We start from the raw sequence: 27218 nt of genomic DNA, 5'->3' as shown, positions 1-27218 counted from the left end.
TCCTCCTTGTTGGCCGAATCTTCTTCTTCCTTTTTGAGTATGAAGAGCTCGAGACTATCTCACCAAATCTAACCATATTTGGTGAAAATCTCAGCCACAGCACACTTTTGTTTTGTTATGTTTTCTTGCCATCATTGTGATGGTCTCTAGACTTGTCCTTCCTTCACTTCGGTAGCTCCATGTAGCTTCCATGGCATCCATTGTTTCCTGTGTAATAACCGAAGAAGAGAAGCAAATAGAGAGAGAAGAGAGAAATTTGAAAAGTATTGAATTAGGAAAGAGAATGAGATTAAATGAAATGATTCTTTCCTTGCTGAGTAGCGTGTAACCATAAGTGCTACAATCAAATCAAATGTCTTGTTTTCTCTCTCATAGTTCCCATGCAATAAATGACAATGTAATGAATTTTGGAATCCATCACATGGTGAAATGCTTGGATCCGTTGAAAGCAATTTTGCTTTCCTTTTTTCATTGGTTCCGGATCATGCATGAGGAACTTTTATCAAATATAAAATTGGGTTTAGTTGCAACAACATTTAATTTCTGGCCCAAAAATAACATTTGCTTTCATGATGAATTTTTGGATCATGCATTGAGCAAATATGAAAGCATTCATTTGGGCTTGTAGTAATAATAATAACTCAATCTGGCCCAATTAGCACAATAAACAATTCAGCCATACTCATCATATATTCTAGCATCAAACCAAGGCTGAATTTTTTTTATTTAATTGGGTTTGTATCAGAATTTTATTTTCGGCCCAATTAGAAACCTGTATCACAAAATTATTAATTAACATATGTTAAATGAAAATCAAATTAATAATTTTGTAATTAATTATTTCAATAATGTTTGTTCATCATGAAAATTAAATTAGAATTTTCCAAACTCATCATACTAAGAAACTTGTTTGTGAGAAATTTGTATGTGCTTCTTTTCGAGATCATTTTGACTATTTTTTTGAAATAAAAACTCAACCCAACAAGGTGGAGCAGCAAAGTTACTAAGTAATAAAACAGAAAATTAGACTGTAGTCATCTCTGGCATGCCATCAACAATTAGTAGAATCAAAATCAGTCCACTCTTTGTTGCTCCTAATTGACTTGTTGATAACTTCCGTAATACGTGTTTCTTGATTCCTGAATATCCTATCATTCCTTTCCAGCCAAGTATTTCAAATAATAGCACAAAAACCAATCAACCACCTATTGCATTCATTCTTCCTAGCAAGAGCCTTGTCCAACTCTCGAAGTATTGTTTAATTGTTTCCAAAACAAACTATAGTTTCTTATAGCCATTTCGACTATTAATCCTTACTTACAAACTACTTCTCTTGTAATCATCAACTGTAAGGTCATATTTAAACCAAAGAAAATATGGCTTTAGGAGAAGGAAGCTTAATGTTTCACTTCTTGGACAGATGAAGATGAAGTTAAAGAGAAGTTAATGGATCTCTTATTTTATAAAATCTCCACTCTTTTTTGCTTTTTTTAATGTGGGACTAACTTCAACACTCTTCACACTTGTAACATTAACAACTATTTGTGAACCATGCTTGTGGAGTTGTGGGAAACTTGCTGTAACTTGAAGCAGAGGATAATATTCTCCATCGAATTTTGGTGTGCGTGTAACATTTATTTTGGAAATATACAAACATTTTCCCACTTTATATGGTAGTATGTTATAAATTTATGACAAAATACATGACTTATAGGAGTTGTTTTAATTAAGTTAATTAATCGACTGATTTTTATTATTAGTATCAAAGCAAATAACAATAGAATCTTTGTATGTATTTGATGGAATAATTTTCTTTCATTTTTCGTTTTTAAATTCACTTTCCTTCATTCCGTAGGTTTTAGCAGAAAATGCTTGATTGCCACTATTTGAAAAAAAAAAAATTATTAACTTGTTAACTTAATTGGCAGTGTTACTTGATAAAGAGAAGCTCACAGCATATGGTGCAACCTCATGCAGCCAAGTTCAGCTCATGCGTGCATAGTTGGCGTGACTAAATTAAGTAGATGATAGTTGTAGAGTTAGTTATTGTTACTTGCCACGTAGGATCAGTTAGTTAGAGGCTAAGTTAGTTGTAGTTTGCTGCTATATAAGCCACGTGTATCAGCTACTTTCATTTGAGATCATTCACTTCAGATTGAGTTTATTCATCAATTCCATTTAATTTCTTCTCTCAATTCTCTCCAACTTAGTGTGCTCTGTCTGCTTCACTCACCATCTTAAAGCATATTATCAATATGTCATTGTTTTTATATAATCATTAAATATTTTATTTTGTGAAATTTTAATTTTTTTTATATTTTAAACTCTTTAAACTATCCCTTCCCAATCAAACTTGTTTAGTTAGACTTTTTTCTCAAAACCAATTTTAACGTCAAAATATCCATAAAACATAGAAAATCACACAAAACCAAATAAAAAAATTATTATTATACAAAAATAGTGATATATTTGTAATATGTTTCAAAAGAGTAATATAAGTAATTAATTCTAAAAATAGTGACAATTGAGTTCTAAAGTAGTATGCAGTTAACACACGTGATTTAACTAAAATCCGCTAAAGCGTGTTGAAATGTGTAGTAAAAATTAGATTACAAGAAAACTTGTAGATTCAGTTTTATTAATAGGTAGAGATCTATAATAAAGACAAAATCGAAAACTAAATTTGCACACAAAATTTTCTAATGAATGCAACAGGGGACAACTTAGTATTAGCAGTACAGCAACGTCAGCAAATAGTGATTACATCAAACTTATCATTTTATAGTTCAATGTCAATTGTGACTTTTAGCAGGATTTTTCTAGGTGAACTCTACTATGCCCTATCTAAAATAAAGGGTAAATTACCCATTGTGACATATACAATGATTATTGATAAATTATCTTTCAATCAGAGTTTCAAAGTTTGAATGAGATCGTCAAATCTAATTACTATCTCTAATACGATTACTAGAAAATCCTAAAAATGAGGGAGCTAAAAAACTGATAGAAATTTGTGATATATTAGATAAAAATGATGGTAATTGGTGCGTGAAAGGAGACACCAAGGTATTTTATTTTATTTTTTTATCTTTAATTGTTCTTAAATTATTTTTCAATCATTATTCAGATAATAAAAATTCTAAGATGGTAATTATTGACTTATTGTTTTTATGACTAACTAATATTTTAGTTAATTTTTTTGTTATATAGTTATACAAGGCTATGAGGGTTGGTTATCTGAAGAGGAGTATCATTGTTGATCCAACTGAATTTTAAGAAAAATATTAGGAAGAAAATCTTAGGAACAAGAGAGTTAAAAAATTAATAGATGTGTTCGTTGAAATGGGAGATTGAAAGCATATATGAACAAGTTCAAAATTCTAACATAATTGATTGGAAATGGTGATTGGATTTGAGAGGAATTATGGTTTTAAAATTGAAGAAGAAGAGGTGTATTTGGTGCGGATTATGAAAATGACATTACTATCAAATTTTAAGAGAAAACATAGCGTTAATTGAAAAGAAAAGAGAAGATAACGTGAATTTTGGAGCTCTGATAGTAGAATAATTTATGAATAATCACTGTATATGTCACAAGGGTAATTTACCCTTTATTTTAGAAAAGATAGAGTAGAATTTACCATTTTCTAATGCATTGAAACAAATTTTCAGCTGCTAATGTAATATGTAATTCTTGGACTTGATAATTTTATTGACAAAACAGCAATAGAACACTAAAAGCAGCTCCCTCATTAAGTTTTTGTTATGATACCCCTCCCCTCCCAACCATCCCTCTACATCATCATTTTAAGATCTTAAGTACATGAAAAAATTCTCTCATTAGTCAATATTTGATCCTTTTTTTTTTTTCGTACTAACTATCTCACAATAACAAAATTTAGAATATACATAATTACCATCCTATTAGACATGTATGTAACAATCTAAGATAGCAATCTTATTTTAGTTGCTATCGTATTAGACATCTATCTAAAGATCCAAGAAATCATATGCTGCATCACAAATTTACTTCGAATAAAAAAAAACTAAAAATAATACTCTGACACGTAAGATTTTTTGTTCCAACACCATTGAAAATGGAGATACACAGGATCAAAACCACCTTCACATTGTCACATAATTTTCACGAAAAAAACTAATGAAAGTATATACATCATAGATAGAGCATCTACATCATAGATAGGGTACTTTTGGCAGGGCAATAGGATGTCATAATTTATTTCCATCCTTATATTATTCATTCCTATTAGTATAATCCCATGACTATTGTAAATAAGAATTCAGCTTGCCATCAAGCTTGTTCGCCATACAAAACATATGTCATGAAAAGATAAAGTAACCAATAACTAAATAAAGTGAATTTTTCATTACTTTTATAATGGGATGGTTGCGAAAATCAATCTTCCCTCCAGAAAATGATGTTCTAGATTTTTACTAATGAAAAAATCAACGCAACTTCATTTGTCTGTAAACTTCATCCAACAATTAGCAAAAATGAATAAACTTATGCAACAAGTAGTCATGATAAGAATGTTAGAATTTTATGCAATTGTATATATAAAGTTTGCAGCCAAATTAAAAGTGATCTGTCTACAAATTTGGACCCAACAACAAGAAGTAGCTAAAGTATGACATGAACTTTGCTGGACCTACATGAAATATAAGAATTTAAAATAACAGAATAAAAGGCTGCAGAAGCAAAACTTTGAATAGGAACCGAATTTTAAAAAGGCTGAATCAAGCTCTCAACATAATCAAATGCATCGAAGTCAAGATTGTTGATATTAACGCGTTTAACACTATTATCTCTTCGGTCATAAAAAACTTCCTCAAAACAATGCCTGCCCATAAACATGAAGATATTTCCATTCTCAAATATAAGCTCCGGTAGCAATAGCATTTCAACACCGAGATGGTCAAAACTAATCTTTAGCAATTGAGTCCAAGAATTTTCATCTCCAAACTCCTTCATTTGCCATGCAATAAAATGAGTGTTCTTGTAATCATGAAGAAGATACAGGCTGTTTCCCGAAACTTCCAGACTTGGCTCTTCACGGGGGATCTCATCGATACCCTTTGGAAGCAGAATCTGTTTATTTGTATCCGATTTCAGGTCAAAAGAAACAATCATTAACATATCAAGTGTAACAGCATCCCAATCATAATCATCACCTCCATGCGGGTTACGGAGACCTAACCAATTAAGAGTGCCACCGATGAAGTGGCCATTATCATCAAAAAACGGAAAAGCAGGAAAACTGTTGACCCTCTTCCAAGAACTGCCACGGAAGCTATAAACCTGCGCAGTTACTGTTCCAGAAGAATAATCCCGACTGGCAATCACTACCTTGTAACTGTCACTTGACTCATCATACCCAAACCCAAAAGCATCATGCCCATTGACACGTAAGCAAGGCGAAGGCGAGTTCCCTGAAATAAACCCTATGAGAGGGTTCCATAAACGAAACCAGATATCGAAATTATCGTTGTTGGGGTGGAAAAGACTATGGGACACACAAACCAACCCGTTGCATGAACCCACAACACAGTCTTCTACGTGTAGAGAGCGGCGATTCTCTTGAGCATCAAGAGTGGATGATGGATTTTGGATGAAAGATTCAACGCTACTCAACACTAAGCCCTGTTTTCTTTCTTTCTCGGGGAAAGGTGGTGTTCGCGTAATCAGGAGGATGCTATTTTTGGGTGATCGGTGAAGGTGAAGTTTGGCGAAGTGAGGATGGGAGATGATGGAGTTCCATGACTTGCACACAAGCTTCAGGCGCGTGACAGGCTTTGCAGGAATCCAAGAGAGGATCTCCATCACCACTTCACACAAGAGGACCGCCGCTGTTGGGTGTTTAGGCGCCATGTGTATGCCCTCGAAATAAAACGAAGAACGTAAATGTAATTGTATTATAAGATGGTTGAGATTTGAATTTTTTAAATTTTAAATTTTATTTTAAAAAATAAGATGTGATTTTTTATCATTTATTTAATAGATAGAATTAAAAAAATATAAAAAAAATTTATTTAAACATGAGCGATCACATTTTAAAATTTAGAGAATTTAAATTTAAATTTAAATTGATGGCTAGGTTTTAAAATTGACCAGGAAATAAAAAGATGACATGTGTCTTGTTATTGTTGTGGTTAGTGGAGATTATTAGCGTCGATTCTGAAAACGTAAAATTTCTGATCGCACACATTTTTGGGATTTTATTAATACTAATATTTTTATCTGTAATATTAGGATATAAATTTTTTAAAATTATGATCTATTTTATTCTGATAGTAAAAATTATACATGGTATAAAAGATTTATAAAATTAAATTACTTATACAAAAAAATAGTAGGTTGACAGAAGTTTTTGGCTAATCATCAAGATATCTATAGATAAAAAAATCAAATAATAAGATTTTTAGTTATTATTTTTATATGAAAAGTTTAATTTTTATTAATAATTAATTTTAACATTCGTTATCTAAAATTTAAAATAATTTAATGTGTATATTTATATTTAATTAGGTGTTAACTATTAAGTCTGTTTCACAAATAGGAATAATTAATTTTTATACTTGCTATTTAAAAATAATATTTTTTCTTCCTGTGTATATAAAAATATAATTAGATATTAGCATAAAAATTTTATATTGATAGTTATAAAATTAATTCAAAATTAATTTTTTTAAAATAATTGAATCTTGATTCTAACTTTTAATTATAATATTAGTATTCTCTTCAAATTATATGTAATAAATATTTGAAAGAAGAGAAATGAAAATATAGATTAAAAAGATAAGCGGTAAAAATTTAAAACTAAATAAAAACTATGTATATAATAACAATAATAATAATATTTTTTATTTAAATTATATTATTTTGTTAATTTTATTTTTTATAGAAAAGAAAGATAAAAAAAATAAAGAATGAGAGAAGAGAGAGAGAGATAAAGATGAAGAATCTGAGTGAGATTGAGAGTTTGTTAATTTATTTTTTAAATTTTAAGTTCTGTAAATTGAAGGAAAGGGATGTTTTTTAGACATTTCATAAAAAAGGAAGTGTCATTTTCTCTTAAAAATACAAAGTACAGACACTTTTAATTTGTTGAAATAAATATCTTTTTAATTAGTTTATTGATTTTTTTTTGTTAAGGTTGACGTTGACTTTGAGTTTTGAGTTACTTCTCATCAAACAAAAAGCAGCTGGATCTGGATATGAATGAAGGAAATGAAGTATCTTAGTTGAGAGAAGCTCGGCTGCTAAGTTTGGTTTCTAACTAAATTCTACTTCTAAGGTAAGAATTCAGCTCTCTCTCCCTCTCTTCTTTGATTAGTGAGGTCCAAAATTAGAGGGAAAAACTATAATAACATTTGCTGATAGAATCAATAAACCGTATTTTGGTTCTCATGGCTCTCAATTTTATGCTATTCATTTGTTCTAATTTGTTACTAATTACTTAAGAATAATCATCATTAACTGATTAAAGTATAGTTGTAAATCCATCAAATATTAAAAAACTTGTTTGTGAGAAATTTGTGTGCTATTAATCCTTACTTACACACTACTTCTCTTGTAATCATCATTAACTGTAGGGTCTTATTTAAACCAAAGAAAATATGGCTGCTGCTATTGTGGGAGGGGCATTACTCTCTGCTTCTGTTCAGGTGTTGTTGGATAAGATCATTTCCAGTGAGTTCTTGGACTTCTTTAGGAGAAGGAAGCTTAATGTTTCACTTCTTGGAAAGATGCAGATGAAGTTAAAGACAAGTTTGATTTAAAAGCATGGGAATGTGTTTCAAAGGATTTTGATGGTTTTCAGGGTCATTAAGACTCTGCTTGAATCGGTTATCTCAAAAACAACAAATAGTGATAACTTGAATACTCTGCTATGCAAACCTTTCCTATCTTCCATTTGACATCTCTTGATAGTGAAGATTGCTGAACACGCATTTGGAGCAAATAATTCCAGTGAAAGGTCCAACCTAGAAGGAATTGGAAGAGAAATTGTGAAAAAATGTGATGGTTTGCCTTTAGCTGCAGTTGAATTGGGGAGTCTTCTTCGCACCAAATTGTCGAAAAATAATTGGAATAAGGTACTTAGAAGTAACATTTGGGATCTGCCAAATTTGAATGTGCAACCTGCTCTGCTACTAAGCTATCATTTCCTTCCGGCTCCTTTGAAACGTTGCTTTGCTTATTGTTCAATTTTTCCAAAGAACTCAGTCTTAGAAAAAGAGATGCTAGTTCGGCTATGGATAGCAGAAAGTTTAGTACATGTGACAAAAAGTAAGAAAATCCTGGAAGAAGTTGGTGACGAATACCTGGTGACGAATTCAATTTGCAGGGGAAGCTCTGCATTTCAAAGCTACAAAAAATTGTTGAACCCTGTGATGCTTCACAAGCCAAGATGAAGAAGAAAGAACAAATTGAAGATCTATCATTAGAATGGGATAGCTGCACTGCTCAAGAGTCCCAACATCTTGTATTGGAGCACCTGCAGCCTTCAACAAACTTGAACAAAGTAACCATCAAATTCTATGGTGGAACCTGGTTTCCCAACTGCTTAGGTGATTCCTCATTTGCAAACATGCTGTATTTGTGCATTAATCCAGTTGTTCTCTACTCGAGTCACAATTTTCTGTTGAAGTAGATAACAGAAACATTATCAATGCATCAATTCTATTCAGTGAATTAATGCTTGGTCTTAATTCTCTTGAACAATTACATATCGAAGGCATTCCTTCTCGGACCGCCATCCCTAGAGATGGTCTGCCGGAAACGTTAAAGAGTTCTGTTCCTCAAAAATTGTGAGAACTTTGAATTCTAAAAAATTGTAGTTTATATTTCCTTTGACAACTAAGTCCGTAATTTAGTAACTTGCATATACGCACTTATTTTTCCATTCACTTCTTCCACAATGAAAGTTTTGCAAGCTATTAATAAATAAATATTGATCCAAATTTGTTGGAATAGCTTAAACAAAGAGAGAGAAAGAAGGATTTTTAAAAAAGACATAATGGTTCAAGAGTTTAAAATTGGTATTCAAAATACTCATATTTTGTTTGCATAAGTGATGTCAAAAATTGGTTACAAGTCTACGATTTGATCTTACAAAGCATAGATTGAGTTGTCAAAATGGCATATATGACAGTTACAGTACCTGAATTTTATATTAGGCAAACTAAACATGGCAGTGGCTGCATTGTGCAGTTGCTATTCCTATCAAATTGGGAATACAAGATAGCTATAAGAAACATTTGACAATTCAGAATACACATAGTTACCATCCTATTAGACATGTATGTAACAATCTAAGAAAGCAATCTTATTTTAGTTGCAATCCTATTAGACATGTATCTAAAGATCCAAGAAATCATATGCTGCATCACAAATTTACTCCGAAGAAAAAAAGAACTAAAAACAATACTCTGACACGTAAGTTTTTTGGTTCCAACACTATTGGAAATGGAGATACACAGGATCAAAACCACCTTCACATAGTCACATAATTTCCACAGAAAAAACTAATGAATGTATATACATCATAAATAGAGCATCTACATCATAGATAGGGCATACTTAGGGTACTTTTGGCAGGGTAATAGGATGTCATATTTTATTTCCATCCTTACATTACTCATTCCTACTAGTACAATCCCATGACTACTATAAATAAGATTCCAGCTTGCCATCAAGCTTGTTCACCATACAAAACATATGTCATGAAAAGATAAAGTAACCAATAACTAAATAAAGAAAGTGAAAATTTCATTACTTTTACAATGGGATGGTCGCGAAAATCATGTTCTAGATTCTAACTAATGAAAAAATCAATTTGTCTGTAAACTTCATCCAACCATTAGCAAAAATTAATAAACTTATGCAACAAGTAGCAATAAGAATGCTAGAATTTTATGCACTTGTATATATAAAGTTTGCAGCCAAAATAAAAGTGATCCGTCTACAATTTGGATCCAACAACAAGAAGTAGCCAAAGTAAGGAAACACCCAAAATAATCACAATGACCTGAACTTTGCTGACTGAATTTTAACAAGGCTGAACCAAGCTCTCAACATAATCAAATGCAATGAAGTAACAATTGTTGGCCAAGATATTAGTGCGTTTAACACTATTATCTCTTCGGTCATAAAAAACTTCCTCAAAACAATGCCTGCCTCTCAACATGAAGATATTTCCATTCTCAAATATAAATTCTGGAAATAGCGTTTCAACACCGAGATGGTGAAAACTAATCTTTAGCAATTGAGTCCAAGAATTTTCATCTCCAAACTCCTTCATTTGCCATGCAATAAAATGAGTGTTCTTGTAATCATAAAGAAGATACAGCCTATTTCCCCAAACTCCCAGAGTTGGCTCTTGACGGGGGATCTCATTGATACCCTTTGGAAGCAGAATCTGTTTATGTGTATCCGATTTCAGGTCAAAAGAAACAATCATTAACATATCAAGTGTAACAGCAGCCCAATGATAATCATCTCCATGCGGGTTACGGACACCTAGCCAATTAAGAGAGCCACCGATGAACTGGCCATTAGCTTCAACACAATACGGAAAAGCAGGGAAACTGTTGATCGTCTTCCAAGAACTGCCACGGAAGCTATAAACTTGCGCAGTTACTGTTCCAGAAGAATCCCGAATGAAAGTCACTACCTTGTAACTGTCACTTGACTCATCATACCCAAACCCAAAAACATTATTCACATTGACACGTAAGCACGGCGAGTTCTCTGAAATAAACCCTGTGAGAGGGTTCAATAAACGAAAGCAGATATCGGTAATATCGTTGTTGGGGTGGAAAAGAAGACGGGCCACACAAACTAACCCGTTGCATGAATCCAAAACCCAGTCTTGTAAGTGTAGAGAGTGGCGATTCTCTTGAGCATCAACAGTGGATGATGGGTTTTGGATGAAAGATTCAACGCTACTCAACACTAGGCTCTGTTTTTCTTCTTTGTTGGGGAAAGGTGGTGTTAGCGTAGACAGGACGATGGCATTTTTGGGTGAACGGTGAAGGTGAAGTTTGACGAAGTGAGGGTGGGAGATGATGGAGTTCCATGACTTGCACACAAGCTTCAGGCGCGTGACAGGCTTTGCAGGAATCCAAGAGAGGATCTCCATCACCACTTCACACAAGAGGACCGCCGCTGTTGGGTGTTGAGCCGCCATGTGCATGCCCTCAAAATGCAATTGCAAAGGTAGTTTTGGCATTATAAACCTTTTATTTTTTAAAAGAGTGCTTTTAAAAAGCGCAGTAAATTAAATTAAAAATAATTTTTAATAAATATAAGTAACAATAATTATGTTTAATAAAATAATTTTTAAAATTTAAAATTATTATAAAAGATATAAATTTAATTTTTAAATTTAAAAATTAACTAATATATAAAATATATTAGACTTTTAAATTTTAAAAAATATAAACTAATTTTAGAAAGCTCTACTTTAGTTATTTTTAAATTTTAAACTTTAAAAAGTTTTACCTAAGTTACTTTTAAATAATAATAATGATAATAATTCAGATTTGTTATTGATTTTTTTGTTAAGGTTGATGTTGACTTCGTCTTTGACTTTGAGTTTTGAGTGACTTCTCATCAAAGAAGAAGCAGCTGGATCTGGATATGAAGGAAATGAAGTATTTTAGTTGAGAGAAGCTCTGCTAATTGCTTCTAATCATGTCATTTGGTTTTTGACTAAATTCTACTTCTAAGGTAAGAATTCATCTTTGTCTTTCTCTTTCTCTCTTCTTTAATTACTGAGGTCCAAAATTAGAGAGAGAGAGATTATAATAACATCTGCTGATAGAATCAATAAACCACATTTTGGTCCTCTTATAGTGTTCTATTTATCCTATTCATTTGTTCTAACTTGTTACTAATTACTTAAGAATAATCATCATTAACTGATTAAAGTATAATTGTAAATTCATCAAATACTAAGAAACTTGTTTGTGAGAAATTTGTGTGCTATATATTAATCCTTACTTACACACTACTTCTCTTGTAAATTAATACTGTTAATTACTGGCAACTGTAGGGTCTTATATGGCTGCTGCTATTGTGGGAGGGACATTACTCTCTGCTTCTGTTCAGGTGTTATTGGATAAGATCATTTCCAATGAGTTCTTGGACTTCTTTAGGAGAAGGAAGCTTAATGTTTCACTTCTTGGAAAGAAGAAGATGAAGTTAAAGACAAGTTTGATTTAAAAGCATGGGCATGTGTTTCAAAGGATTTTGATGTTTTCAGGGTCATTAAGACTGTGCTTGAATCGGTTACCTCAAAAACAACAAATACTGATAACTTGAATACTCTGCTATGCAAACCTTTCCTTTCTTCCATTTGACATCTCTTGATAGTGAAGATTGCTGAACACGCATTTGGAGCAAATAATTCCAGTGAAAGGTCCAACCTAGAAGGAATTGGAAGAGAAATTGGGAAAAAATGTGATGGTTTGCCTTTAGCTGCAGTTGCATTGGGGGGTCTTCTTCGCACCAAATTGTCGAAAAATGATTGGAATAAGGTACTTAGAAGTAACATTTGGGATCTGCCAAATTTAAATGTGCAACCTGCTCTGCTACTAAGGTACTTAGAGCTTGCTGTTGTCTGATTGTAAGTTTCTCACTGAATTACCTGAGGAGATAGAAATGTTGGTGAATCTTCGCCACCTCAACATTAGTGGAACTCAATTGCAGGAGATACCGGCACAAAAAAGTCTCCAAACTTTATCTGGGTTTGTTGTTAGCAGACAGAAAAATGGATTGAAGGTGGGAGAATTGCAAAAATTTCCCAGTTTGCAGGGGAAGCTCTGCATTTCAAAGCTACAAAACATTGTTGACCCCTGTGATGCTTCACAAGCCAATATGAAGAAGAAAGAACAAATTGAAGATCTATCATTAGATCTTGTATTGGAGCACCTGCAGCCTTCAACAAACTTGAACAAACTAACCATCAAATTCTATGGTGGAACCTGGTTTCCCAACTGGTTAGGTAATTCCTCATTTGCACTACCACCTGTTGGACAGCTTCATAATCTTAAAGAACTCATCATATTTGATATTATCTCAGTGAAGACTATTGGTCCTGAATTTTATGGATGATGTTCTCCTTCATTTCAACCATTTCCTCAAAAATTGTGAGAACTTCGAATTCCCAAATCATGAATCCCTGCGTAGTTACACGGCACTTGAATCTTTGACAAATATGGAATAGTTGTTGCTCACTGGCATCATTTTCCTTAGGCTCTCTCCCTGTGCTCAAGTGGCTCTACTTTATAGAATGTAAGAATCTGAAATCATTTTCAATTTCAGAAGAAGAAGAGGCACCCCAGTGTCTCACATTTCTTCAAGGTTTCTACATTCTAGAATGGCCTAAAGTTGCTCACATAGTCACATTCCATGCATTATTATGGATAAGAAGGTCATCATTTGAGTGTGTAGGTGAGCCATTGAAATATTATGAATGTGTAGAGTCATATCCTTATAACACCATTCACTCTTGAATTTTACTTGTTTCATAGGTTGTAGCAAACTATTTGTGAACCATGCTTGTGGAGTTGTGGAAAACTTGCTGTAACTTGAAGCAGAGGATAATATTCTCTATCAAATTTTGGTGTGCACATAGCATCTATGTTTTAAGAGAAGCTCACAGCATATGGTGCAACCTCATGCAGCCAAATTCAGCTCATGCATGCATGGTTGGCGTGACTAAATTAAGTAGATGATAGTTGTAGAGTTAGTTATTCTTACTTGCCACGTAGGATCAGTTAGTTAGAGGCTAAGTTAGTTGTAGTTTGCTGCTATATAAGCCACGTGTATCAGCTAGTTTCATTTGAGATCTTTCACTTTAGATTGAGTTTATTCATCAATTCCATTTAATCTCTTCTCTCAATTCCATTTAATAAAAAAAATTATTATTATACAAAAATAGTGATATCTTTGCAATATGTTTCAAAAGAGTAATATAAGTAATTAATTCTAAAAATAGTAACAATTGAGTTCATAAGTATGCAGTTAACACACGTGATTTAAGGAGTGATCTTGGCTAAAACCCGCTAAAGCGTGTTGAAATGTGTAGTAAAAATTAGATTGCAAGAAAAATTCTAGATTCAGTTTTATTAATAGGTAGAGATCTGTAATAAGGACAAAATCGGAAACCAAATTTGCACACAAAAATGTCTAGAATTGGCTTGTGAATTAAGTCAAAGACATTGTTGTAACTGTAACAGCTAAACAACCCTTGACTATTTCCAACGCGTACATTCCAAAAATGCCCCGCCAAGACAAAACAGTTCAACATTACAACACATCACAGGCTGTGCAGCTTGAGCAGCACCACCACAAGAACCCAAGCTTTCTGTTCAGCCAAGTTTGAATCCAATCTCCAATTCCATTTTACACATTAATTCATACACAAACCCAATCAGGGGAATCTCACAACACAACTATCATTCCCCTCCTTCCTTTGTTCTTTTCTTTTTCCTCTCGAATATTCTCGCCCAGTCTTTGACTGTTCCACTTTATTGTGTTGAGCTTTTTCTGTCCCTTTTTATTTACTTACAAAGAATATTATAAAGATGAGGATATGGAAGAGGGCGGCCGGAGCTCTCAAGGACAATTACAGCATTTTGGTGGCGAAATTCTCGCCGCACGGCCACCCAGATCTGGAGAGAGTGGTGATAAAGGCGACGAGCCATAACGAGCAATGTATGGATTACAAGAGCATACAAAGGGTGTTCCAATGGCTGCGAAGCTCGCCATTGTACCTGAAACCTCTTCTCTACACATTGTCAACGAGGATGGAAAAGACTCATAGCTGGGTTGTCGCCATTAAAGGACTAATGCTCATCCATGGCGTGTTCTGTTTCGACCTTCCAACCGTTCAAATGCTAAGAAGGCTTCCATTTGATATGACACACTTTAGCGACGGTCACTTAAACCCCGAAAAAGCGTGGGGATACAACGCTTTCATCCGTGCCTATTACAGTTACTTGGATCTCAAGTCATCGTACGTTTGCGCTCAGGCGGCGAGGAAGCGGAAGCCGGGGAAGAAAACGGAGGAGACTCTGGCGGAGGAGTTACAGAATTTAGAGAAACTTCAAGGTTTGATCGACGCGATCCTTCATGTGAAGCCGCGAAATCCTTCCATGCACGTTGTGCTTGTTCTTGAAGCCATGGATTGCGTAATCGACGAGGTTCTTGAAGTTTATGATAGCTACTGCAAGGGAATGGAGAGAGTGATTCTAAAAATTTTTGATATGGGAGGAACGGTTGAAGCCGGAACCGCGCTTCGGATCATCGAGAAAGGCGAAATGCAAGGCGATAAACTCGCCTTGTATTTCGAATTCTGTAGGGAGATTGGGGTTCTTAATGTTTCTGATTCTCCCAAGATCTTGAGGGTGGCTGAGAAAGATGTAAAAGAATTGAAAGGAATAATTGATGGCGTGAATGAGAAGAAGAAGAAGAATAAGAACATGGATGAAAAAGATGAAAATGATGATGATGTTGTTAAGAAGATGAATGAAGAGATGGCAATTGTTGTTAGAGAGAATGATTTCTTGATGAAGAAGACAGTGATTACTGATCAGTGGGAAGTGTTTGATGATGACGTGGCATTTGATCAAATGAGCAGTGCTGTTGTTGTTGCTGCTGCTGCTACTAATAATTATAATCCATTTTTGGAACTGGATTCTTATAATAGCATTGTGCCTTATAATCCTCATCAACATCATGTTCTTCCAGATCTAATAAGTTTTTAATAAAATTACTTAATTGCTGTTTTTGTAATTATTAACTTCATCATCTATTGTGAAATCATGGTGGTTCTTTTTTTTTTTCAGTGTTTATTTTTCTTCTTAACTGTTAACATGCTAGTAATTAAACACCTATGAAGCATAGTCACAAAAAAAAACACCTATGAAGCACGGACACTTCGTTGAGTTGGCGTGTCGGACACATTTTGAACACGACACTCACCGATACTTGTCCGATACGCGTGTCTGCTGTGTCCAACCGTGTCTTAATAAAAAATAAAAAGTTCTTCTCCGGACACACCTGGACACATCTAAATACCATCACGTGTCAGCGTGTCTTGTCTTATTCTTAACATATATTTTTAAAATAAATTTAGATATAGTATATATTATTATTTATTAAAACAAAAAATATTTTAAATATTTGATATAATTAAAATAAGACATTAAAAATAATTAAAAATTTTAATTTATATTTTAATATCAATAAAATATCAAAATATCATTACGATTTATCTAAAAAATACTTTATATTTTGTATATATGTGTGTCCCCGTATCATGTAAGATTTTAAAATTCACGTGTCGGCGTGTCCCGTGTCTATGTTATTGTCTGTGCATCATAGTTAAACACTAAATAGGTTTATTAAAAAGCTCACTCAAGAGTCGCCTTGTGCATGCAACAACTCATTGGCCAGCGGCAGACTCTTAAATGGAGCTCAGATCTGCGACGGATTAATTCTTGACCTGTCGAATCGGGGGATACCGTGGAAAACAAAAAAAAAAAAATAGATTATTAAAATAGGTTAAGTAAAAATAAAGGGGAAAAAGAAAATCTTATAAACATTGCAAGTGAGGGGAAAAAAAAGGAAAAATATATATTATATATAGAAAGTTCAGGAGGATGGGAATGGTTTGATGATAATTTGTTTCTAATTTGGTAACATATATGATACATCCTAATTTTAATAGGATGCAATGATATAGTAAAATTATTTTTAAAAAATCACAATAATATATAGTTTGATCTAATTAATAATATTGGTAAAGGAAAGGATTTGATCAAATAAAAAACATATAATTTTTATAAGACAAAAAAAAATTAATAAAATAGAAGCTTTCTAATTTTATTCTCTATTACCAATATCTTTATTAAGATATAACTAAATTCTTATTGTAACAAATATCTATGAAATAAAATTAAAGTTTTTTTCTTCCATATATATAAATATACACTGTTAATTACTAATTGTAATTTAGTAGTAATATTTATTATTAGATGAAAAAGTTTAATATAAATATGGAATGACACTAAATTGGTAGGAAAATATTCTAATTTATGTGATTGAGAAACGAGATTTTTATTAGCCAAAAAACATAGAACATCACAAGCATGAGAGAAAAAAGAAACCCAAGTAATCAACCATAGTGTTTGTGTTGTTCCATACTAAAGTGATGCAAAGTAATACTACCAACTTTGGTAGGTGTATGAGGGGTTTTGCGTCGGTTGCTACTCTCACCGCCGCTAGTGTTATGCTCAGTGCACATCAAACCGCCACTTATACTGATTCTTCTGTTCTTGTCACCTTTGGCGACATACCATCCTATTGGTGAGTTCATAATTTAATTTTGTGGATTATTGTTCTTTTACGATAGTTTTTTTTTTTTTCTGTTTCGAAATAAATACTCTTTTAGTGGTTAATTTTGGTGTGTGCACGTAATAATTTTGTTAATTTTGATGAGCTTATATTGTAAAGAGTTTTATACGATTATTTAATCAAGTTTCAGAGGTTAGATGATTTTTTAAATAGTGTGATTAAAAATTAGTTATTTTTACTAATATAGCAATATACAATTACTTGTGTGTGTAAAATTTTTTGTATTGACAGTATATGAAAATTATTTTTTTTTAATATTAAATTTTAAATGGAAATAAAGTCTTTAAAATTTAAATTTTACTTAGTTATACTTATAATATCTAGTCTAGTATGAATTCTCTAGAATCAAATTAATAGTGAAACTTTTTCAGTTGACATGATTAAGGGAATTTTTTAGTTTAAAGGAATTATTCAATGGCTTTTGTTTGACTTTGGTTGACCTTTGCTACAGGTGCTTTGTATTTGCAAATTATCTAATTTCTGCTTATGGCACTTTGCTAGTCTTTCTTCCAAGGAAGAGTCAGTTATGGCAATTAGTAGTTGCTTTAGATTCGGTAATACCCTCCTTCACACTATCATTCATTTTATTCTCATTAAAACTTCATGAAACTATTTCTTTTTTTCATTAAAAGCAATTATAAATTCAAAAATTTTATATAATTCAATATGTATTCTATATGAATCACTAATCAGATAACTGATGTAAAACCTACATAGAGAAAACCTTAGAAAAACTTTTGAAAAGTTTGAGAATGCATGATTAGTTAGTTTTTTTCAATGTTTTCAATTACTATTTATATTTTGGGGCACTCTACTGTAATATAATTCCTTTTATAGTTTGGGGCACTCTATTGTACAGATTGGAGTGGTATAGAGAGAGAATATAATTCCTTTTATAGTTATTTTTTATTATTTTATTATTATTCAAAATGTGGGTCCTACCGTTATTAATTTCTCTTTCATTCTATTAAAGAAAAAATCTATAAACTTACATCTTTACCATATAATTCACCTATTCATATTGCAACCTCAATATTGTTGTTACATTTAAATACTATACTATTGTTTAACAACAAAATGTTCATTTAATGGTGAAAACTCAAGTGTAGTTAACTTTATGATAGTTGAGAGCCGTTAGGTAATAATTTAGTCAAATATGTCAACTGCATATGAAGTTAACTGCACCTGAGTTTTCACCACCCTAAACTTGAATGATAACAAATTTTTTTGCGATTTATATGATGGTTGAGTAGGTTTTGGTTGTGATACTGTCCTCAAGTTGCTCAGCAGCATTGGCAGTTGGTCTCATAGAAAGGAATGGCATCCCTCATGCACGTTGGGAGTCAATATATCACCAAGTTCCTTCTTATTGTGCCCGAATCCTCTCTGCATGTGGCATTGGCTTTGTTGGCGTAGTAATCTACCTCCTGCTCCTTTTGCTAGCTCTTCAAGCTGAATTCAATTCCATTCTTATTGATATCACATTATAAACCACATGTATATACTGAATTAATCCTAATCTTTGTCACTAGTTAGAACTTTATCTGTTTTTGACACTTTTTCATGATAAATTTCTGAAGAATTTAATGCTTTTTTACATTGTCAGTGGTAAAGAATTTTACCCAAATAACCAGTTGTATATCTACACATTAGTAGAATTAACTAATTTTCAAACTCATTACTTAAAAGTCATCTAAATACTTAAATCTGATTGAATGACTGTATAAAGCACTGTCACTGCATCAAATAAAATTCATATTTTGAATATCAAGGTGGTGTGGTGTGCATAGACAGCATCATATTGATGTGTGTGCAAAGATCGTACTCGAGAGAAAAATCCTAGACCATAGGTTGTGTTCCTGGTTCCAGAAAGACAGAAACTTAAAAACATTCTCAGCTTGCAACTAATGGCCTTTTACTTGGATTATGTATGTCAGAATATAAGTACAAATTTGGAAGCATACATACAATTTTTTTGTAAGAAAGAAAGACTACTACATTGTACAAAGCTGAGCTTCTTCACCCCAAAACTATACACATGACAATATAGCTACCTATCTTTTTTCCAAGTGCTAGAAGAAACAAGCATTAATTGATCTACCTATATTCAAATAATTCCATTTTCACCTTCAGATTTGGCCATTGTTATGAAAAAATTGAAAGAGCAGACTAGGCTACATAGAAACACTCTTTCAGCCATCTTGCCTGAAGTTGCAACCCGGCTTCGGTTAAAGCATTCCAAGCAGACTGATACAGCCTCTGATCCAATATCGTCCCTTCGGTTTTCATGTCTTGTAAGAGCTTGACCAATTCATCAACCATACTTGCCTTTGAGTACACACCAACCATTAAACCCGCTATGGCCCTATCGATTACGCCCCCATTCAATCTATACTCATTGAAAAGTTTCACACATGTATCAAACTCCCCTGCCTTACTATATGCGCCGATTACACTCGTGTAGGTCACCTTATCCGGTGCTATCTTTCTTCGCTTCATTTCCTTCCAAAGCTTCTCAAGTTGCCTCAAGTTCTTAGCCCTCCCATGCATATCTATCAAGGAATTGTAAATCCACACATTTGGTTGGCACCCTCTTTCTTTCATCTTCGCCATCAACCTCGTCGCGTCTCTCAACCTTCCAGTCCGGCCGTACATCACAATCATGCTTGAATAGGCCACAACACACTTGTCAAACCCCTTTGCCACCATTTCTTCAAACACCTTCTCTGCTTTGCTGTATTGGCCGAGGCGACAATAGGCATTTATAGCCGAAGCATAGGTGACTTGGCCTGGTTCATGGCCTTGAGAAATCAGCTCCTCAAATACTTGAACTGCAGCCGGAAAGCCCCTTCTTTTGCTGAATCCATTGACAACAGCGCATAATATGCAATCAGAAACCTTAACACCAGCATCCCTCATTTCCTCAAGAACTTCCAATGTCTTCTCAACTAAACCCTCTTCAATATACATAACCACAACCTTCAAATAGACCTCAGGATCCGTTATCACCGTCTTGCTTTTCGCCTCTCTGAGAATTTCCTCAGCAACAGAAACCTCGCGCAAACTCGCGAAAGAGTATACCAATGTGGAGTAAATTGAATACTGTAAGACCCCTTTCTTGATCATCTCTCTGAAGTAATCAAGAGCTTCAAAAGCTCTTCCAGATTTCCCTAACGAAACGCATAGAATCTCATACGCCTCACCTAAGTACCTTGCAGAATCTCTCAATTTCCTACTCTCAAACTCATGAAACAACCTAACCACTTCACCACAATCCCCTAATCTCGAGTAAGCTTCCATAACATGTAAATAACTAACAGAATCAGCAGAAACATTACTCAATTTCATTCGCCGAAAGACTAAAACAGTTCTCCTAAACATATGAATCTTATTATAACCCCTCATAGCAGAACCAAATGCTAAAGTAGCAACATCAGAATCAAATTGAAAAGCATCAAGTAAAGTCTCAGTAATCCTGAACTTCCTATGCTTAATACAAGAATAAATCAACCTAGAACAAGTATCCCTATCAGGAAGCACACGATAAATCTTAAAGTCTTCAGAAACTGAAGAAATGCAATCCCATTTCTTCAGTTTCCACAAGTACCTTACAACATGGTTAAGAGTTGTTCTCTCTGGTCTAAACTCTGCTCTCTCCTTCAACCTCTGGTAATAATCAAATGCAAGCTCCTCAGTTTTTGAATCCTCAAATAAACCACACAAGAACTCGTTCAGATTCCGGTCATCATCGGTAGCTAACAGCTTGGAATACTGTTGCGAATGAGAATCTCCATAGTTGCAATCAAGATGATGGATCAAGTTGGAAGATGCTTCTTCCAAGATTGGCGTAGGGGAAACTGAGAAATTCGCATGGATGAAGAATCTAGAAATGTTAGGGTTCGGAAGAGTGTAAAAGGAAGAACGGAATGCATGGTGAAGTGTGATTCTTGAGCACCATTCTGCAGTGCAAGAAATGGCCATGGAAACAGAAGAGGGAGTCTTCAATTGAACGTGGTTTTGGTGTTATCATATTATTATTATTATGTGGCTTTTTTATTTTATTTAATTTTATTTTAATATTATTATCTGATAGCTTTGGATATCTGAAACATGTGGATCATATTAGTCACTGAAAAAATTGACCTGTGGTGTGTGAGTTGCCAAAATAATTTCATTATTGTTATTATTGTATATTTATGTTAAAACTCTATGAAGGCCACGTTAATCACTTGTAGCCATTTACCCCAATTCTTTTTTTTTTCTTTTTTTTTTGTGGACAAATTTTTATTTTGGTTGAAACTTGAAAGTGATTCACAATGTTAAATTATTAAATTGTAAAGATAAATAGGGTTTATTTGTTTTGTTTTATGCATAGATTGATAAGTTAAAAGTTTATTCTAGCGTTGTCTTTATTCTTGTTTCATGTATAAATCATGTTCTCGAAATTTATAAATTATAACTGATTTTGCTTTTCCTTTTTCTTATGCCAAGAACTTTCACAATCTGTCGTATAGGAAGTACTTTGGATTGGTATTAGACTTAAATTCAGTTTGAATAAACAGTTTAATTGAATTTTTCTTAAAAAGATAGCTTAATCAATAAATATTTATATTAAAAATAATTTATAAATAAAAATATTTGATAATTAAAAAAAATTAGTTAAAAATAGTCATAACTTCCTTTATTTAGTATTCTAACTGTTTTTTTTTTTTTTTTCTAACATTATTGCTTATAAATATGTTATTTTGTATTTATATTTTTAGTTCTAAAAGTACTTATTTTAAAAGAAATGTGATAAAAAAAAACTTTTTATTATGAGAGAAGTTTTTTTTTAACTTCTCTATAAACACCTAAATAACTTCTTAAAAAACTACAATTTAATTTTGAAAATTGCACCAAATATTATTAAGTCAAAAGCTCAAAAAAGTTAATTTTAAAACTTCCAAAACAGATCCTTTGTTTGGTAAAGCTTGCTACTCTTCAAAAGTAGCTTATAAAAATTAATTTTAAAAGCTAATCTTTTAAAAATTATAACATATGATAAATTAAATTAAAAATAACTTTTAATAAGTACAAACAATAACAACTACATTTGGTAAAATAACTTTTAAAATTTAAAAATATTATAATAAACATTAGGTGATTTTAAATTTTAAATTTAAAAAGTCACCAAAAAAAAAATTTAAAATTTAAAAATACTATAATAGTTTTTAAAATTTAGATATTAATTAATGTATAAGATTATATTAGACTTTTTAATTTTGATAAGTATAAACCAATTTTGAAAAGCTCCTCTTAGATACTTTCAAAAACACCCATAACTTTTAAAAACTGCAAACATAGCTACACTAGTTTTTTTATTTACCAAACGCAAAATAAGATACTTATACTTTCACCTCTTCAAAAAATTTTCCCAAACCAAACTTTAGTCGTTAGTTCTATCAGAAATAAAAATGTATATATTAAGTATTAATCTTTTCATTATCATAAGTGCTTATTTTTTAAAAAAAAAATTCCTTCCAATCATATCCCTTATTGATACTAATTTAATCAACTTTGGCAGAAATGACAAGGAAGAACTAAACTTAATTATTATAAAACACATGATTAAATTTTATTTATTGATTATAAAATAAATACCGATAGTCTCAAAAAAGCAAGAGTACAGAAGAAAACCCATATTACCAAACCTTTTCTCTTAGATATTAACATAATTTATTAATTCATCTTTATATAATTTTGAAGACTTTATTTATTCAGAACCAACAAAGTTAATCTATTGATGTATAATTACATTGATCATTCAATACATTACCACATTATGCCTGTTATTTTAACTTTTTACATTGTCTCAGGCTCTTAAAATATTCAAACCTACCATTCCTGAGCTAAGCCAACCAAACATTCAAATACTAATACTTGATAGCTTAAGGACAATAACATGGGTTGAAGATGGAATCATTGTCAAAAGTAGCATATTCACCTCACCATAAACACAAGCATCGTCACACTAGAGGCAAGAGCTATCATATCCGCAATAATGCAACAGCAGTTTTTCAATTTATCACTTAAGTTACAGCAAATCTGAACCAGGTAAGCATTCTTTGATCTTTTAGCAGCCATGTAACTCGGTTTTAAATGCTTCTATTCTCAATTTTCTGTTGCCTTGGTTGTATGGGTAGTAATCATGATTCTGTTGAGCATTCATACATGATTTACCAAGAAATTTGGGATAGTTACAGTTTCGTTAAGTTTAAAAGATCAAACAAAAATTGTACCAAAAGAAACACACAAAATCAAGCAAAACAAGGATCAATTATGCGACATTTCACCTACTTGTAGAAGCAAATAGACTAACATGCTATTTATACAAGATATGACTATCCCCTTCTCCAACTTATGGTTGCTCACTGTGTTTAACTGCATAATAAAATTGGAAATAAAGTCCTAGAGACAAAGCACATTTCAGAGATAACAAAATTCGACATGTTGGAGAATACGTGAAATGTCATGTACCAAAATCTACAACTACAAGCTATCAATCCAAACAACACGAAGACTATCCTGTCTCTCTAGAGCGAAGAATATAAAGAGTCACTGATAACTTCCGTAATCCTAGATATGTTCAATCTTTTCAGCGTATCGGGTGATATTGTGTGATACCTCGCTTGGGTGGCAGCTTCCTCAAAATGAAAAGAACCAAAGCTGAAGGCAATATTTCCACCAACTGCAGGAAAAATATGCCAACAGTAAGGGGAATGGGTAGTAAATCAATACAAACACCCTTTGTGAAAGCTTACCCTTGAGAAAAAGTCAAAGTATTAAGCAAGAGAATGCTAGTGTGATTTCAGTATAGTATTAGAGAGTAAAATGTTTCTATAAGCATGGAAATAGTACAATTGCTTCAAGAGCTTCGCCATGAATGGTCAAATTTAACAACTAACTCTCTTGTACTCAGGTTGCAGATAATAACAAGCTTAACAGGAAGCTGATAAAATCTCACATGACATGATGGGAAAAAGGAAGGGAAAATGCAAAATCCAAGCATCAATAGTTTAGCAAAACGTTTATCCAGAAAAAAAATAGGCTGTGAAAATGTCAGTTTTTTCATCTCAGGTGAAAACAAAACTAACAAAATAAAGCACAAAAGCAAACCTTAAAGAAAAATTACGAGTAGAATAGGTCAAAAATAAGAAAAGTAAGCAGTTAAGGGCCTTGTAGTCAAGTCACAACTTTGTTGGTCATTAAGGAGCTGTAATAAACAAGGTGGGAGCTATGATCCCTGTAAGCCACCCATCCCACCTATCTAGTTCACGAAAGGGAGCTCTAATCAAAATTTATACAGAAGCAATAACGTTAATGGCAATAAAAGCATCGTAACAAAGGAATGCAGAAATCTTACCAGGTAATATATGAAGTTGAGAATAGGGTGTTCCAAGACATCAAGGTCGGCATTTTTATCAAAAGCGTCAAAGCACATCTGACATACCATAATACATTCAGACTCAATTTTGAATCATGCAACAGGAATAAGAGGTTTTTTATTAGAAAGGAGCTCACCATAATGCATCTGACAAGAAAACATAAAAAACATATGGTGGTCACGTATCCAACCTGTATTAGAAACAACAAACCATATAGGTCACTACAGGGGTAAGAGTGGGACAGGAGAACGAAACAGAAATAGTTTTACATCAAATTGCATACCTCTTGCAACTTCTTACGTCGCCCTTTGGATTCAACAGGAAAGCGTTGTAGCATCAAGAATAATCTGTCAACGAGCAATCAGAAAGGAGAGGAGAAATCACAAGGGTTCGGAATACACAGATACATAGCCAACTACAAAGTATGTATACACTAGCCAATATTGTTTGCACTACTTGCATTCAATCAGTCCAGAAAGGCAGCACAGTTTGGATAATTAAGAAGTAAGAAAAAATGTCACATAAGGAGTTGCTTATCTACTCCATTTTTCTTTCAAGCACAAAACTTTTGACTCAATGAAGACAATAAATTACCTTCCACCAAAGAGAAGAAAGCCAAGGGCTGCAAACAAAGAGACCCCTATAGCAAAATATAGATTAAATACATTAGCAAAAACTTCATAAAGCACCTACAAGCAATTAAAATGATAAATCAAATCTCCATCAGTGACAAACCTGCAAAGAATATCTTAGACAGAATGACCATGACACTGACAGGTTTCCACCATAATATCAACCACAAAATAATCTGGCCAACAAACAAGATAAGTTATTGAACAACTCTCAGGACATATAACAAAAGCATTAAAGACACAACATACTAATATACTGAATGTTATGGTCAACGGTTGAGCATCTCGTGGAGCATAAGAAAACTAGAAGCAAAGATTTGTTGTTTTTTGTTAATGCCATTCAATCCATAAATTGGGCAAAGCCATTAACAATAATGTGTGAACAAGTAACATAACCAGTGCATGCAGTATCAAGCTTATCCACTGACATAACCCTCAAAGACTATATTGGTTCAGCGATTCCATGATCAGTTAGGTTCAATACGGGACAGAAACGGACCTATCATTTGAAACCTTTTGGTGTCTAGATTAAAGATACAAACATAAAACTCCTAACATACTGCTAAATACCTAATACTCCATCAAATCCTAAATGGTCCAGGTGTTTGATTGTTGTGAAATTATATCAATTCCAGTTTATATATCAATTAAGAAATACAAAAATCAAATACAATTAGAAACTCAGGGATAGAGTGCAATTGTTACCTGAATAGCATAAACCACAGCATTAATTGTATAGAAACTTGGTTTGAGCTCATCAGTAGACACAGCACGCGCCTGCAAAAGCAGCGGTCGATACGGAGCCAGTCATAAGCTGATGTAAACACAGACCAAACCAAATGGACCATAACACAAATTAAAACTTGCCTGATAATAAATCTCGGCCCAGAACAGAACCAAAAGCGCATACGTTGTAAAGAAAGCAAGACTTGGCAGGTCAAGTAAGATATGTCTAGCAATCTATACACATAAAACACTTATGACTGTATTTAAATGCTATGATTACAGGAGAAAAAAAATTAAAAACAAAATGTTGGAAAAATATCATCAATAAAATTGCATATCCCCCTATACCTCTGGCTGTAAACTCTCCACATTCCGATAGAATATGAAAACTAAACAACGAACTGCAAAAACCAGAAACAACGAATCCAAATCATATATCACTTAATAAAATTGCTACATAAATAGAATCTTTAAGAAAGTGTTCAATAATAACATTGGAATGATACAAACCCCCATTCACCAAAAAATTGAGTAAGTGAAAGACCTTCTGAGTGGTCCAACCGTATTCTGGAACTCTCCATTGTATCCGAACTAGTTGCACCTAAAGTCATAAACAAAATTAAAATAAAAACACTGAAATTAAGAAAGAGGAAAACCTAATTAGAGTGATGCATGTATGTACCAGAGCTACGGTGGCTACGACGCCGTATAAGACGGCAAGAGAGTAGAAGATACGGTCCTGCCACGGCGGAGAATCGTTGACGTGTTGCCACCAGCTGTAGGAAGCCGTGAGCTCAAGCGCCGGCACGACGGACGGCTCCGATGACGTGGCCGTCGGCGTGAAGAGCATGTCGATTCGGGCCATGAAATTCGAATCGAAGTGAAATTGATGAAAGAAACGAAATGGTAAGTAGTAACTAACTGAGGGTTTGTGTGAATCTGTGTGAGGGTAACACCACTCAGTTATTTGCTGTATCAGTTAATTTTCAT

The 27218-nt window shown here is 33.0% G+C and overlaps 3 protein-coding genes, 1 long non-coding RNA gene and 2 pseudogenes across 6 annotated transcripts; 3 read left to right on the top strand and 3 right to left on the bottom strand.

Annotated features, from left to right (window-relative positions):
• Nucleotides 1–995: 995 nt before the first annotated feature.
• Nucleotides 996–11216, bottom strand: LOC148582060 (F-box/kelch-repeat protein At3g23880-like). Of its 2 annotated transcripts, none has more exons than XR_015883338.1 (3): nt 9183–9253; nt 7588–8660; nt 996–1346 (listed from the first exon to the last, which is right to left on the bottom strand). XR_015883338.1 is itself a non-coding variant. In XM_088486814.1 (3 exons), the coding sequence occupies exon 1, from the start codon at nt 11214–11216 to the stop codon at nt 10071–10073; it is 1146 nt and encodes a 381-aa protein (XP_088342940.1). In that variant the 3' UTR covers nt 996–1346; nt 7588–8660; nt 10050–10070. The 2 variants fall into 2 exon arrangements, 1 of the variants encoding a protein (XP_088342940.1); XM_088486814.1 differs by lacking the exon at nt 9183–9253 and adding an exon at nt 10050–11216.
• Nucleotides 7217–8863, top strand: LOC107622026 (uncharacterized). Its single transcript, XR_001616037.3, has 2 exons — nt 7217–7316; nt 7615–8863. It is a non-coding gene; the product is annotated as an uncharacterized LOC107622026 (long non-coding RNA).
• A 3136-nt stretch (nt 11217–14352) lies between the features above and the next one.
• On the top strand, nt 14353–15795 carry LOC107621203 (putative clathrin assembly protein At1g25240 pseudogene; annotated as a pseudogene). The gene has a single exon (XR_015893110.1). The product of XR_015893110.1 is annotated as a putative clathrin assembly protein At1g25240 pseudogene (transcript).
• Nucleotides 15796–17276: 1481 nt separating this feature from the next.
• On the top strand, nt 17277–18936 carry LOC107621204 (CASP-like protein 1C2 pseudogene; annotated as a pseudogene).
• Nucleotides 18937–19344: 408 nt separating this feature from the next.
• LOC107622020 (Pentatricopeptide repeat (PPR-like) superfamily protein) lies at nt 19345–21481 on the bottom strand. The gene has a single exon (XM_088486788.1). It carries the CDS (start codon nt 21425–21427, stop codon nt 19616–19618), a length of 1812 nt encoding a protein of 603 aa, XP_088342914.1. The 5' UTR covers nt 21428–21481; the 3' UTR covers nt 19345–19615.
• Nucleotides 21482–23742: 2261 nt separating this feature from the next.
• Nucleotides 23743–27218, bottom strand: LOC107622025 (protein TOM THREE HOMOLOG 1). Its single transcript, XM_016323960.3, has 11 exons — nt 26911–27218; nt 26739–26829; nt 26577–26629; nt 26370–26462; nt 26208–26279; nt 25606–25678; nt 25465–25510; nt 25154–25217; nt 25007–25060; nt 24849–24926; nt 23743–24173 (listed from the first exon to the last, which is right to left on the bottom strand). The coding sequence occupies exons 1-11, from the start codon at nt 27091–27093 to the stop codon at nt 24081–24083; spliced, it is 900 nt and encodes a 299-aa protein (XP_016179446.1). The 5' UTR covers nt 27094–27218; the 3' UTR covers nt 23743–24080.

Source organism: Arachis ipaensis, chromosome B10 (genome assembly GCF_059453495.1).
Source record: "Arachis ipaensis isolate K30076 ecotype BB chromosome B10, ASM5945349v1, whole genome shotgun sequence".
Lineage (NCBI taxonomy): Eukaryota > Viridiplantae > Streptophyta > Magnoliopsida > Fabales > Fabaceae > Arachis > Arachis ipaensis.
The sequence above is the reverse complement of the archived record's forward strand: the minus strand, read 5'-3'. Positions and strand labels throughout refer to the sequence as shown.

Excerpts from the sequence above, each read along its gene's own strand:
- LOC107622025 (XM_016323960.3), bottom strand. The coding sequence starts at position 27,093 with ATGGCCCGAATCGACATGCTCTTCACGCCGACGGCCACGTCATCGGAG. Across the intron at positions 26,830-26,910 it reads TCGTAGCCACCGTAGCTCTG|GTGCAACTAGTTCGGATACA; the intron begins GTACATACATGC and ends TTATGACTTTAG. Across the intron at positions 26,630-26,738 it reads CAATTTTTTGGTGAATGGGG|TTCGTTGTTTAGTTTTCATA; the intron begins GTTTGTATCATT and ends TGGTTTTTGCAG.
- LOC107622020 (XM_088486788.1), bottom strand. The coding sequence starts at position 21,427 with ATGGCCATTTCTTGCACTGCAGAATGGTGCTCAAGAATCACACTTCAC.
- LOC148582060 (XM_088486814.1), bottom strand. The coding sequence starts at position 11,216 with ATGCACATGGCGGCTCAACACCCAACAGCGGCGGTCCTCTTGTGTGAA.